Source organism: Leptosomus discolor, chromosome 6 (genome assembly GCF_034619465.1).
Source record: "Leptosomus discolor isolate bLepDis1 chromosome 6, bLepDis1.hap2, whole genome shotgun sequence".
NCBI classification, from domain to species: Eukaryota; Metazoa; Chordata; class Aves; order Leptosomiformes; family Leptosomidae; genus Leptosomus; species Leptosomus discolor.
This window is the reverse complement of record NC_141396.1, coordinates 36,839,440-36,852,430: the sequence shown is the minus strand read 5'-3', so window position 1 is coordinate 36,852,430 and position 12,991 is coordinate 36,839,440. Positions and strand designations below refer to the sequence as shown.

At 40.2% G+C, this 12,991-nt stretch overlaps 1 protein-coding gene across 2 annotated transcripts; it reads right to left on the bottom strand.

Moving 5' to 3' along the window:
* Nucleotides 1-1,247: 1,247 nt before the first annotated feature.
* Nucleotides 1,248-12,964, bottom strand: KIFBP (kinesin family binding protein). Of its 2 annotated transcripts, none has more exons than XM_086466505.1 (7): nt 12,614-12,964; nt 10,097-10,195; nt 6,865-6,944; nt 6,570-6,753; nt 5,366-5,450; nt 2,896-3,008; nt 1,248-2,181 (listed from the first exon to the last, which is right to left on the bottom strand). In XM_086466505.1, exons 1-7 carry the CDS (start codon nt 12,962-12,964, stop codon nt 1,303-1,305), a joined length of 1,791 nt encoding a protein of 596 aa, XP_086322631.1. In that variant the 3' UTR covers nt 1,248-1,302. The 2 variants fall into 2 exon arrangements, with proteins under 2 accessions (XP_086322631.1, XP_009944519.2); XM_009946217.2 differs by having other exon boundaries at nt 2,896-3,005.
* Nucleotides 12,965-12,991: the final 27 nt, after the last annotated feature.

Below are 12,991 nucleotides of genomic sequence, written 5' to 3'. Positions count from 1 at the left end.
GTGCACAGAGCGGCACGCTACTGCGCACCCCATCACCTTCTCACTTCACTTTCCCCATATCCCATGGCATCTCTTAGTATTTGGTCAGACAATGCGCTCAGCCTACTTTTCATCTCAAACAGTTCCTGGTTCATAATCCTTCTGTGGACACCAGAAATACAAAGACAACCTCTGTGTATGCTGTGGGTCAGAACTGCAGCCTGGTCTTCCATAAAGAGTAAATAGGTGGCTAAGTTAGAACAAGGCAAAGGTGATGGGTTGTGTAAGACCTGGAACACTGCCAGAGCAGCAGGTCCTTAATGACAACCAGAACAGCTTTAACAGGGAAGGCGGCAACTGACAGCACACAGGCAGATTTTGAATAGTGCCTCGGCAGCACTGGCATCTGCAGCAACTTCAGAGAGGTCCCTGCCTGCAGGTCCTAGCACCTGGGCTCCCTAAGCAACACAAGGTAAGCCATCCACAGCATCCCAGGCCTTTCGGCAACTGATTGGAGCACTAGAGCACAGCACCTCTAACCTGTGAATTCTCTAGGGTGTATTAAAAGTAGGGTATCTCCTCCCACCACAAGCAAGACAGTGCTACTTTCTTGCTCTTCGTTCTGGCACTTCAATTGCTCACATGTTTTTCCTGAAGGTACATGGAAACACTTTCACAACTATATTTTGGCCAAAGTTGTAATGTATATCATATCTTAGTAAGATAATGAGGGCACAGAATTCTAAGGACTCTGAAAAAACATTTAGCCAAGTTAGTCAATTTATTAAGCCTCTCTCAACTAGGTTGTGATTAACAGGGGAAAAGAGAAAACACTACAACATAATACAAAATAAATATTGAAAATAACATAGAGTTCTGTTCATACGGATAAAAGATATCTAGGGACAAAGGTTAGAAGAGATAAAATGTATTGTAGTTGGAAGAACATGCCTCAGGTTTCTTAGAAACGTTTTCCCAGATACTCTTAAAAGAAACTATTTTCATACAGCACTACATTTAGAAACTGAACCATATACTGAAGGAAAAAAAAAAAAAGGGAGAAAAAGTTTGTATTTACATACAGGACAAACAACACAAAGCATCAGCTCGGCATTCACTTTACATTTACAGTTTACAGTTTACACCATTAGTGTGGATGAGCTACTGAACGGGAGAGCTCCGAGTTTTTCACAAAGATATACTACTGCAGGCTCTAGGTGGACTGCCAAACTGTGGACACAATCAGTACGGAAGCTGTCCAACAGCACTGGTTTTGACAGGTATCATTTTAATAGTGCACATTTCCTTCATGGCAAGTATTTTTTATATAAATGGACACAGTTTTGCTCTTAGCCTCTCCATTCGTGTCGGAAGAAGACCCACCATCTCCTTACTGAGTTCTAGTTCCGTTTCAACAGCATGGACAGCATCTGGGTACTTCTCGCAATAGTCTACCAGAAATGTATAATATTCCAATGATGTCTGCATATTTTCCAGTTGCTTTTTGCTGTCCGAAGTAATAAGCTTACCATATAGTCGTGCAATATGAAATTTAGCCACCATCGCAGGGCGAAGAACATCCTCCTCGAGCTTTTCAGGGAACACCTTATCTGGGTTCCTCAAAGAATCTAAGAAGAGTTCATAATATTTGATTGCTAATTGAGCCAGAGAATTAATTTTTTTAATTGTGTGGGAGTCTAGCTCCTCTAACCTGTTACCAATAGCTACCTTTAAATCCATCATCTCATAATAGGTGTCGGCTAGTTCAAACTGAAGCTGCCTACTAATCAACAGATAGTACTGTGGATTCAAGTCTGCATATATGGGCTCCAGCATGTCTATTCTACGCTTGTGCATTTTGCAGCGCCTCTCATAATCTTCTTCAAAGAAAGCAAGTACCTTAAACAAAGCACTGTGATCCTGAACAATTTCAATATGGTCAGTAACATAACCATCAACCTGAAAGAACTCTTTTGCTTCCTGAACATAGTTCTGACCAACTAGGAAGATTTCTCTGGCTTCTTGAAAATCTAAAGGATACATGCTGCTCACTTTCTCTTCCATAGCTAAGACAGAGTCACATATATCACTTGTCCCAAAAAGGACAGCTTTTTTCCGTCCCTTCTCTTTTTCATCCTCTTCTTTTTTCCTTTGGGCTTTAAGTTCCAATTGCCTGTCTGGATCCAGCTCTCCTATGTTATCCTGAAATGACAAAGCACACTAATTAAAAATGAACATGGGTGATGAAGAGAGACTTACACTGAATCATTTTATTCATGGGTTACCTCTGAAGTACAAACTAGTTAGCAACAAGGCGGAAGAGAAGATACGTTGGCATATTAGACCTTATGTTCAGAAAAATATCACGTAAATTACAGTCTCAATTCTGCAAAAACAGAAGACTAAGATAATTTAGTCTCCCCACCCTGTGTGACAACACAGGCAAAACAATAGATGTAAAGCTCAAAGGCCCTGTTTCTTCAAATGCTGAGTTTTAAACATTCAAATAAATGCTTAAATGAATGAATGCCTGAATGAATCAAATACTTGAATGAATGAGAACACCCGCATACAAAACTGCTGCACATCAAGATGTGCTTACTCGCAGTTAAGTAAGAAGTAATCTGCCAAATCAAAAGCTGCAAGAAAATGCAGTAGAGGAGGAAAATTCGTGAAGTTGCTGTACAAGCAGTGCACTGATCATACTACAGAGCTGATCTCCTATCCGTCCCAAGTGCTGCAATAAAGACAAAGCACGCTATGAAACACTTGCTACATTGCAAGCACCTACTGTATTATTCACGGGGCAACTGTTTATCACTTGCTACCAACTATGAATTGATTCTCATTACAAACATCAAACCAGACTTTGTTTGGTTTTACACAATGACAGGTACAGAACAGATTTTTAGTTACCTCAAGTAATTTCCGAGCGCTCTGCAGGAGATTCAGGCAATACTTAATCCAGCATCTTGCAATTTCAGCTTTTCTCTGTCGAAGGTCTTGTTGGTCTTGCTCTGTTTCACCTACTGAATGGACATATTCACATACAAACTTCAAGAGAACTCAAGCACTCCAGCAAGAACCTCAAATGTTACATGCAAAGAACACGTTGCTTGTATTTAATTAATTTTTCCTCATTGTTCAACAGAAACATGTTCTCTGTTAGTTTATATAATTCTGCAAACTGTCACTCTGATAGAAACCCATACAGATTCACATGGATTCGTCATGCATGAATTCTTAAAAAAAATCATAACGTATGTTTAAATAAAGCTTTGATCTTGAAGGTGTTTTACTGGAAAATGTTTTCATGTCTCTCTGTAACAAGAGAAAGAAATTGGGATAATTCGTTTTCTGAGATTCAGCTGCCTGCCCAATACTTGTTTCTGAAGATGATTAGGGCATTTGTATTGCAATGGGCCCACAACCTGCTACTGAAAAAGGGAACAAAAGCAGGGGAAACTGCCTTTGGCCTGGTACTAGCATGAGATTTGTTAGCCTCAACTTCTGTATTTTTCTCCCTACAGTCTCCCCACTGTCATAAGTGGCAGCACTGCTGATGTCTCAAGATAATGTGTTCAGAAACTGAATGGATTTCAGAGAGAAGTCATTTCCCAGTCTCTAGGCGGAAGGCAGTGAGTTAGCTGAACAAGGGGGGGGAACGATAGCATTCCTGTTCATCAAATAAAAAGCCAACTTCAGACTCAGATCCACTGTGTTCATTAGCTTTCACTAGAGCAAATCAAGTTGTTCTTAAAGGAAATAAGAATTGTTGCTCATCTAACAAAAGGCTGCTTTTCTAAATATCTCTCTGTGTGTTTATATTCCAATTAACGCAATAAAATTAATGCGCTTAAGTGGCCAATACCATATATTAGTCTTTCTGTAAGTCAGAACTTTCTGCACAATGATCTTCAAGTCCACAGCCCAGCTCTCTGGACCGTGAAAAGGAAGGGAAAATAGGATAAACGTTTACTCCGTTGAAACAAACACAAATATCACTACTCCTGTTTGGTGTAGGAGGAAGTCAAGATAGAAGTTACTTGACCAAAAATCGCACAAGAAATCTATAAAGTACAATTAAAAATACGACTCTTATCTACTACTTCCAGTCTTGCACCTGAATTTGAGACCATAACTGACTGTATGTTTCTACATACCTACTGAAAACATAACCTCATTTTCTGGCTTAAGTACCATATTCATGAACTCTGACAACTGTGCAGTCAGCTAGCTATGGAAGCCCATAAACACTGATTCAGGCCCATTGAAACTTCTGTAATATCCTGTCTTCAAACAGCCTAAACAGACCTGACTCTTGACAGCCCTTGTTTCCCTGAAACTAAAAACTTTCGGACATCATCCTCAAAGTACTTAAATAACAACAAAGGCAACTGCATAGAGTTCTGTATTTTTGAGCTCAGAGAAATGCTAAAAGCAATTAAATTAATGTACTGTCACTGAACTTCAATTAAACAAAACTCAGTTGTGTCTATTCAGGCTATATTTTAACCTGAAATAACAACTAAGTGGATTAAAGAGCTTGTGTTCTAAACAGCTCAAACCGATAAAAGTTAACCAATATATACACTGTTCAAAGTCAGAGCTATGAACTCACACAGGGGCTACCCTGAGTACTTGCTCACTCTCTATTGATCTGAAGCTTTCAGTTGCCCAAGACATGGAATGTAGAAGGCTGTGCAGCAGACAAGCAGAGACTAAGCCTAAAACAGAGGACTTGCGTTGAGTACTGTCACTATCATGTAACCACAGGTCCTTAAAACTGTGGTCAGTTCTCTAAAAGTTTCTTTTATTGATCTTCACACTGAACCGCAAAGCAGTTCCTTTGCATCAAACCCAAAACAGCAAGGAGCTACAACTCCAAAAATAGCCCTTTACGAGGCTGCAACATCCAGCAACAAAAGACAATACAAGTACCTTCTGGATTTGGGGCTTTTAAGAGCTGCAGTTTCCCTTCCTCTTTTAAAACTATTCCCAGGAGGCATCTGGTTTGGTTCAATGAAACCCTGCCCTCTGATCACTGAGAAGCAAAGGCAAGCCGCATTTTAAGCACATGTACAAGGACGAACGGATGAAAAGAGACACTGCCACCATCTAAATGGATATTGTTTTAGATGTCATTTTATTCCGGTATGCTTTCTGAAACACCAGCAGTTGAGTTTTTCTTGCAGAGTTACTCATAGCCAATCTTAAGCTGTAGTAGCAGCAGCTCTTCAGAAACGTTCCACTTTATCGTTAATTAAAAAGGTTATTAACACCACTGGGATATGTTTTGTACATACTGCTAGACGTCACTTTTAACATTATGTATCAATGATGCTGAATTTGCAATATTATATTCAAAACTTTTATATGAACTTACTGTCTTCAGCAGATGGCACCTGTCCAGCTTGGCTAAAGATGACACTGGCTGCTGCTAAACAGTGTCGGGACTCCATAAAGCATTGCTGAGAGAAACAGGAACAACAGCTTTTATCACTGGTATAAGCAGCCCAAGCACTGCTCTCAGCTTGGCTAAAGCCCTCGCTTCAGATAATAAAGATACATGAAATACAAGCGAAATGATAGAACTGAGAGGCTTTGGAGCCTATTCCCCTAGACACTGGAAGAAAAACCACAATTTTTCCACGTCTACTACTGAATACAGTATTTTCTAACCAGCCATTTTCTCTCTACCACAGCCACAACAGCCAGCCTTGCTTTTAATGTTAGATACATGCATTGTGAACATTTTCACTGTTCCGATCTCTGCTACTATCGCTTCCTTGCGGTAAAGGAAATGATGTCTTGTGGCAAACGTTGTATCATGGGGTGTTAGTCAGAATGAGCTGGACTTACAAGTCAACATTATGAGTCAGATTTAGATTCCTTTACTCATATTTGGCAGTGCATTGTTTAATGATCAGTGCTATCAATGCATCAAAAAGACATGGAAATTAGAAGTTACTACTGAAATTAGTATTAACTGGCTTAAGTATGGCAGAAAAGAGCATCTGAATAGTCTGGAATATAGAAAATCCTAAATAAAGCTGGAGCATTTCCTAACAGATTATTAGAGTCAACACAGATGTGCAGAAGCAAACCGCTACCATCTTATACTTGCTCAAACAAGTCTTAAACACATGCTAAGGCACAAAGGCCAGTAATTTGTTGAAAACATAATGTGCAGTACCTTGGCCCTCAGATGTTTCTGGTTTTAATCTCTTTATTGTAAGAAACCAATATAATTATAACAAACAATTTGAAATTAAGCAATTATAACCTTAAAGTTCTACTTAGGAACATCACGTCACATCACTGCTGATACTTTGTTAACTATAGAGCTTTTCTTATGTCTACACCCCTGCTCATTTTTCCCATTGCCATCACAACACCACAGAAAAGCCAATATGTCCTCTTCAGAAAATACTAACAGATATTTCTTGTCAGAAGACAACTCATAGTTTTATAGCAGCACATTTTTAATTCAACATGGAGCTCTGTCTCAAACAGCTGTTTAAACGACTGACTTACTTGATAGTTACATTTATGGTATAATTACAGCAGAAAAACATTAGGTATACTACCTTAGAGAGATAGTACTGTGACAAAGTAGCAGCATTGAGTGCCCATTCTACTGGGTAGTAGCCACAATACTCAAGCTGTCGTTTAAGAGTAGTATGGCAATACTGAGCAGCCTTCTCGATCATCTCCAGGTGCTGGTAGACTTGTGCCAGATAATACAGAGTATGTGTGTAGGCTTTTTCAAATCTGGAAAAAACAACAGTCTCTTTAGATTACTTTTTTATTTCCTCTCTAAATACACACTCATAAATTAAAAAAAAAAGTAATAATAACCAAAGTATGCTACTACATACCCACCTTTTAGATCTTTCCTGGTCTGTGAGTTTTTCTTCTTCTGCCATGAAATGTTCACTGGGATCCAGGGGAGGATTTCCATCCTGCAAGGGTGCATGATATATTCAGTAAATTACATTTCTCTTACTCTGTAACACAGTGCTCCCTCTTCTGGCTGTAGATGATTTATCATTCTTCAATCCCAAATTCAACAGAATTTCACATCATGCATCTATGCCTATCTCAATGTCACATCTCTGGAGCAATTCCACAAAACTCAGGAGATTTAGAGGATGAAAGCCACAACTCCACACAGAACAACAAGGTTTTCAGCTTGTAGAAGACTTCTGCTTACATACTTCCAAGTAGCACATGCTGTCTCCACCAGAAATACTCAACTTGGGTTCTACAGGACTATACTTGGGTGGTTTTATTTTGTACAGCAACGTAACTGTTTTTAAAGCATCAATTTAATACTAAGCGTACCTTCAAGTGAGAAATATTCGTTTGCCCAGCTGTACTAATCAGCAACAAGAAAACATCCTGCAGGAAGTACGGCAAAGAACATTATGTCCAGAGAGCGCTCAGCAGACCTGCTGTAAAGACTGGGCCCTGTGAAATGACTTCCTTTATTCACAAGCTGGTAAGACTATTTACTCACATACAAGAATGAGACAACAGGCAATGTCTTTGGAGGACGGAGCTGTTAAACTTTGATGTAAGGCATGACCTCCATGCAAGTTATTAATGATGTGAACCACTTCATTTAGAGGTGCCTTTTTTTTTTTTGTAAACCGTGAGTTCTGTCAGAATCCTTACGCAGACGACTACACACCTTTCAGCATTTCTCTGTTCATCCTTGCCTTAAAACAACTGTCAGTAAAGTTAGAGTCAGAATAACTCTCAAGCCCAACACATTAACATTGCTTATGTCAAAGTTTCATTAGTCTGTGCTTATCTAATCTCCTTTGTAATTGTGAATAACTTCAGATGCCAGTTCTAAAACACTTCAAATGAAGGGTGTCTTTCTACAAGGTGACTTTTTTCCCATTACACAGTGCATCCTGAAGGATGTTCAATGTGTCTGCTAGCAACAGAGCCCAGTTTAGTATGCAACTTTCCTCGCCCCTTCTTAACCCCATTTCTTCTTAGCCCAAGAGAAAGCAAGGCAACAAATAAAAAGCAGTCCAAAGAAATGCTCTTCGTAAGATAATAGGGACTCAGGCAGGAACAGGAGCAAGGGTAGAGAATGCATTCACTTTATAGAGAAGAAAACGTATTTCTATATTTGTACTTCTCACTAAAAATACTGAATGGATTTGTTTGTTTGTTTGCTTTTAATGGAAATGTTTTATTAATCTTCAAAGATGAACAAATGGGTCTGAAAGATAGTGACAAATAAATACAAGTGTGTTTAACCTACCAGAGATGTGTACATTTTTTCTATGATCTTTTGATCTTTAGCATTTTCTGTTTATACCTCGTTCATTTTTAAGATGTGAATTCATAACCTTCCATCTTATTTTCTTTAGATAAAAAGGCTTACAACCTTACACAGGCTCCCAAACCTTCTAACAAGATTTGAGGTATATTCTGGCAAGACTAGAGCTATTCTTCCAAAGAAAGAAAATGAAAAGACACAGTAAGCAAGACCCTTTCCTCCTTCCTGTATCTACAGATTTATCCTCGGATGTCAAGCCTTCTGCCTTTAATTATCCTTAGGAAGAGGTCTGCAACTATCCTTCCCAGGTGGACTTTATTAGCTCAAGTTCCTGCCTCAGGTTTTTCACTGCAGTGCATTAAACAATCAAAAAGCTTTCCTAATAGCAAAATGTTACAATAGCTATTTATTTTTTGGGGGAAAAAAGAAAAAACTCAAAGCATTCAGGAGCAAAAAGGATCTTCTATCTCTACCAAAATAATTTTATTCCTGCAATTGCCTTCATTTTGCTCTAGTTGGGGGGAAAAAAACCAAACAATCCCACCCAATTGGTAAGTTAACTAGACTCAGTTAGTAAACAACTAAATCCACCAGTTCAGGGAAACACCTCAATCACCAACGGTTTACCAAAGATTCCCAGACAGGAAGGCTTCCTGATAGCTTAAAAATAGGGAAATTTAATAAAAGTATATTCCCATTTTTATAATTTGTGAATGACAAATGTTGACATGGCTGTATAAGTCCTACAAATCAAACATCACCGCAAGGAACTCAAGTCCTCTTTATAAACCATAAAGCAGTCAGACAAGCTCCCCCATACCCTGTGTTTTGATTTTTTTTTTTAATTCTTTGCAGATTACGTCAAATACAGTTCAGCATTTTCAGAGAAACATGACAAGTCCGATAAAGTTACCACAAAAACAGTCTTTTGCTGTAGTTCCCTTAAAAAAAAAAAAGTCTTTAGGCATAGCTAAACCACAAGCGGGGGTTTTTTTCTGGATCCATTACCTCTCCTATCACTGCAGGCCGACATGGCTACAAAGGTGGGAACGTAGCAGAACCAACCAACAAGGACTAACCCATTCCAAAATTTCCACAAGAATAATCTGTGCTATAAACCAAGTTCATCTAAAACCTGAACTGTAATTTCATGAAACTAAGTTCTGTCAAACCTTTATAGCTGTCCTGAGACACAAATACTGCTACTTTAAGGCCACAAATGTTTTTACCTCACTCACAAACTGTCCCTGAGGCAAGTCAGTGTAGGAGCAGCTTTGCAAAAAGCTTAAAAATAGCACTACAGGGTCTTTGTCAACACACAGCAGAATCCACAACGCAAAAGGCTGTTTAATATGCATGGGAGGTTTAGCTGTTTATAAGATTGTCCTCTTGGATCTGGAACTAAACTCAGTATTGTCCACAGTCAGAGCACAAAGTCAGAGCTTTGGGTTTTTTTCCTCACTGAAAGCAAGGGATTGACATCTTACAGCATTCCCAAGATGAAATCAAGAGCAGTCTTAATTAAAAGCCAAATTCTACCTGGCTTCAACTTTGGATTATCAATTCAAACAGCTTTCAAAAAGGACCATTATTTTTGAGCAAAATTCTTTTCCTGAGTAAATCCAATTTGAAATTAGCAAGTGATCCTAGTTTGCCTCTTCCTATGCTAGCAGTACACATTATATCAGTTTTCAAAAGCATCACAAGATGCAGAAACTTGAGTTCCATTGTACGGGTTTTTTTTCCCCAAAGATTACTAAAACTGTAAGTGGCATGTGAAAGTAAGACCTGCCATAATATCAATAAACACAATACCTCTTTCATGTATTGATTATACAAGGCTTCTGCAGATTCCAAGTAAGTTTGTGCCATTTTAATTTCATCTCTTTCAGACCACAGGATACCTAAATTGTTCTAAAGGTGAAAAGAACAAATTAGTCATTTTTCCCATTATCTTCCATTTACATTACACATTTTCTTCAAACAGTTCATCAGTCCTCATCCTTATATATACATGTGTTCTAATACAATGGATTTCAGAAAGCAAAAATCGTGCCCACCCATTTTATCACAAGTTGCTCAAAAGGGAGGGCTCTCAGAGCAGCAAGTACATACAAAGGTCACCTCACAAACTGTTAACTTTCTGCATTTACTCTGCTAAATAAGGACTGGTGTGTTCAAATAACGAGGTTTTCCGTTCTGCATGTATGTTCTGCACCTGATTCACGCAACTTTTATATCATACACAAATATCATTAAAAGTGCCAAGGAATCAGAAATTTGTCATCATGACTCTGTAGAAAAATTTAACAGGAAAAAGATATGCTAGGAATGAATGCTTGTATATTTTCAACGACAAGAGACTAAAAGATGCAAAAGCTACAGATTACTACCTTCAAATTTAAATTACAGCAATGTACATAGTAACATTACTGCATCCGTGAACCAACCTTTTGAAGGCATTAATAACAATCTAAGGCTGATATGCTAATTTAATTCCTAGGCAGTGCTGTGACAAAGTCCAACAGGGCTTTAAAAAAAAAATACCTTCAAAAGAGTTAGAAGGTGTAGTTGTGTGCCAGTCCTGTGTCCCTTTCAATTCCATTTTATTATTTGTATAAGAAAGCACCACATAGCGTGATGTTTATGAACAGAAACACTTTGCCCACGGCCAAGCAGTGGAACAGAGCAAATTCAGTTTGACAGAAACTGTCACACACACCCTTATGCAGGTCAGAAATTGGAAGTAGGGCTACAGAAACAGGCCCGGCAGGAAAAAGGAATGCTCCTTCTTTCAAAACAGAAGTCAGTGCCGTGACAACATACTCTGTACGTCCTAGAATATGGAGAAGTATGGCCACTGTTGACAGCTACTGCTTTTATACCAGAAATGATTTTAATTAAATATTCAAGTTTTCTACAACCTTTGGGACAGAAAGCTCAGGGCATGCTCATTTACCATCACCACCCTTAGCTGCATGCCTGATGACAGTGCCAGACAACAGCAGACCTGTTTACTGTTGGACCACAGCACTTCATGGGCATAACACGGAAACTTTATCCTGCTGTTTCCTAAAGGCCCCCAAAAAATCCATGCAAACATTTGTCCACCTGTGCTGGGTTTGGCCAGGATGGAGTTAATTTTCTACCTAAAAAACAGGAGAGAAGTACTGCTTTCCAACACACCAATTCAAGAGTACAGTGCAATCCCCTGCCCTCAGCCACAGATGCAACAGCTCCACAGGGATGTACACTGGGAAGAAGACGTTATCTTATTTTGATCGGTGCTCAAGCAATCTTCAATCTTATAATCAGTAACAGATTTGCAGTGGTGTACCCAAACGATTGCACTGAAGGACAAGGAGCAGATGTAACCTCATGAATTCCAGACAACTCAGTTAATTTAACTAGCGCCTTTCCACACTAACACACAATTCCTTTACAGTTTTGCAATGTTTGACAAGTACTGCCGAGCCTTTTCTAATCAGAGCTGCCATTTTTGACAAAGACATCCAAATAACTGCTCTATCTAATTTAAAGTCTAGAGATAGAGATCTAACTATATACCAGCTGCCACGACAGAGCAGTTGAGCAATGGCCCTTTTGTGAATCTTCATATGGTAAGAACCAATTTTGTTAAACAGTATTACTTTATTCAGAATAAAGGGTGAATATTACTACTTCTAGCCCTACAAAATTGTATTTCCTCATCTGGAATAAAATATAATAATTAAGAGATAACAGGCAAGGCTGAAAAGCAAATAAGTGACAACTTTCGAGAACAATTTACCATTTCAGTATACTGCATAAATAAAAGCATCTTCAAACTCTACTTTGACAACAAATGACAGTTAAGGAATCGCAAAAAAGTTCGGGACACACTGAGGTCTTCTACTAATTTATTCTTGCTCAATTCTTACAAGTTCTCGGTCTATGCTGAAAAGTACAATGCTTTGTCAATACCCAGTTTCTAAGAGAACACACTGTCAGATGTTCTCCACGCTCAGAGGCGGGAGCAGCAGCAAGCTTAAAACAGAGTAGCATCCCTCCACAGCCCCCATTTGTGAATTATTTCTTCGGGCACAAAATAAACGCCAGAGCTGCTGGTCTTTGTTATTATTAAGCAAGCCAGACCCATCAGCAGACTGACGTGCCACGCATCTCCCCTTACCCTACCTGCAACTCACTGCAGAGACCACACCGCACGGCCCAGAGACACGGCACCCGCCTCCGCCTCACACCCCCAAACACACTCCCGCCCTCCCAGGACCCCTCAGACCTCACAGCCCCGCATCACAGACACCCCCCTCGGCCTTTACGGCCCCAGCCCACCTGGGCCTGGATGTAGAGGGAGACGCAGTCAGGGGAGAGGCGGTGGGGCTCGAGGAGCTGCGTGCAGCGCTGCAGATGCTCCTCGCCGGCCGACAGCTCCTCGGTGTCGGTGTGGTTGACGCCCAGCTCGTACTCCAGCACGGCCCGCCGCACGGCCAGCAGCCGCGCCTCGCCACCCTCCTCGGCGGCGCTCAGCAGCTGCTTGACCTCCTGGAGGAGCGCCCGGGCGCTATACTTGGAGCGGTAGGGCTCCGTCTCCGGGTCCTTGCGCGACTCCACGGCCGAGAGGGTCCGGGCGGCGCGGAACTTCTCGCACACCGCGGCCCACCCGCCGACCGCCACCGCCGCCATTTTCCCTCCACCGGCCGCCCAGCGTCA

Excerpts from the sequence above, each read along its gene's own strand:
- KIFBP (XM_086466505.1), bottom strand. The coding sequence starts at position 12,964 with ATGGCGGCGGTGGCGGTCGGCGGGTGGGCCGCGGTGTGCGAGAAGTTC. Across the intron at positions 6,945-10,096 it reads ATAATCAATACATGAAAGAG|GATGGAAATCCTCCCCTGGA; the intron begins GTATTGTGTTTA and ends GCACCCTTGCAG. Across the intron at positions 5,451-6,569 it reads CACAGTACTATCTCTCTAAG|CAATGCTTTATGGAGTCCCG; the intron begins GTAGTATACCTA and ends TGTTTCTCTCAG.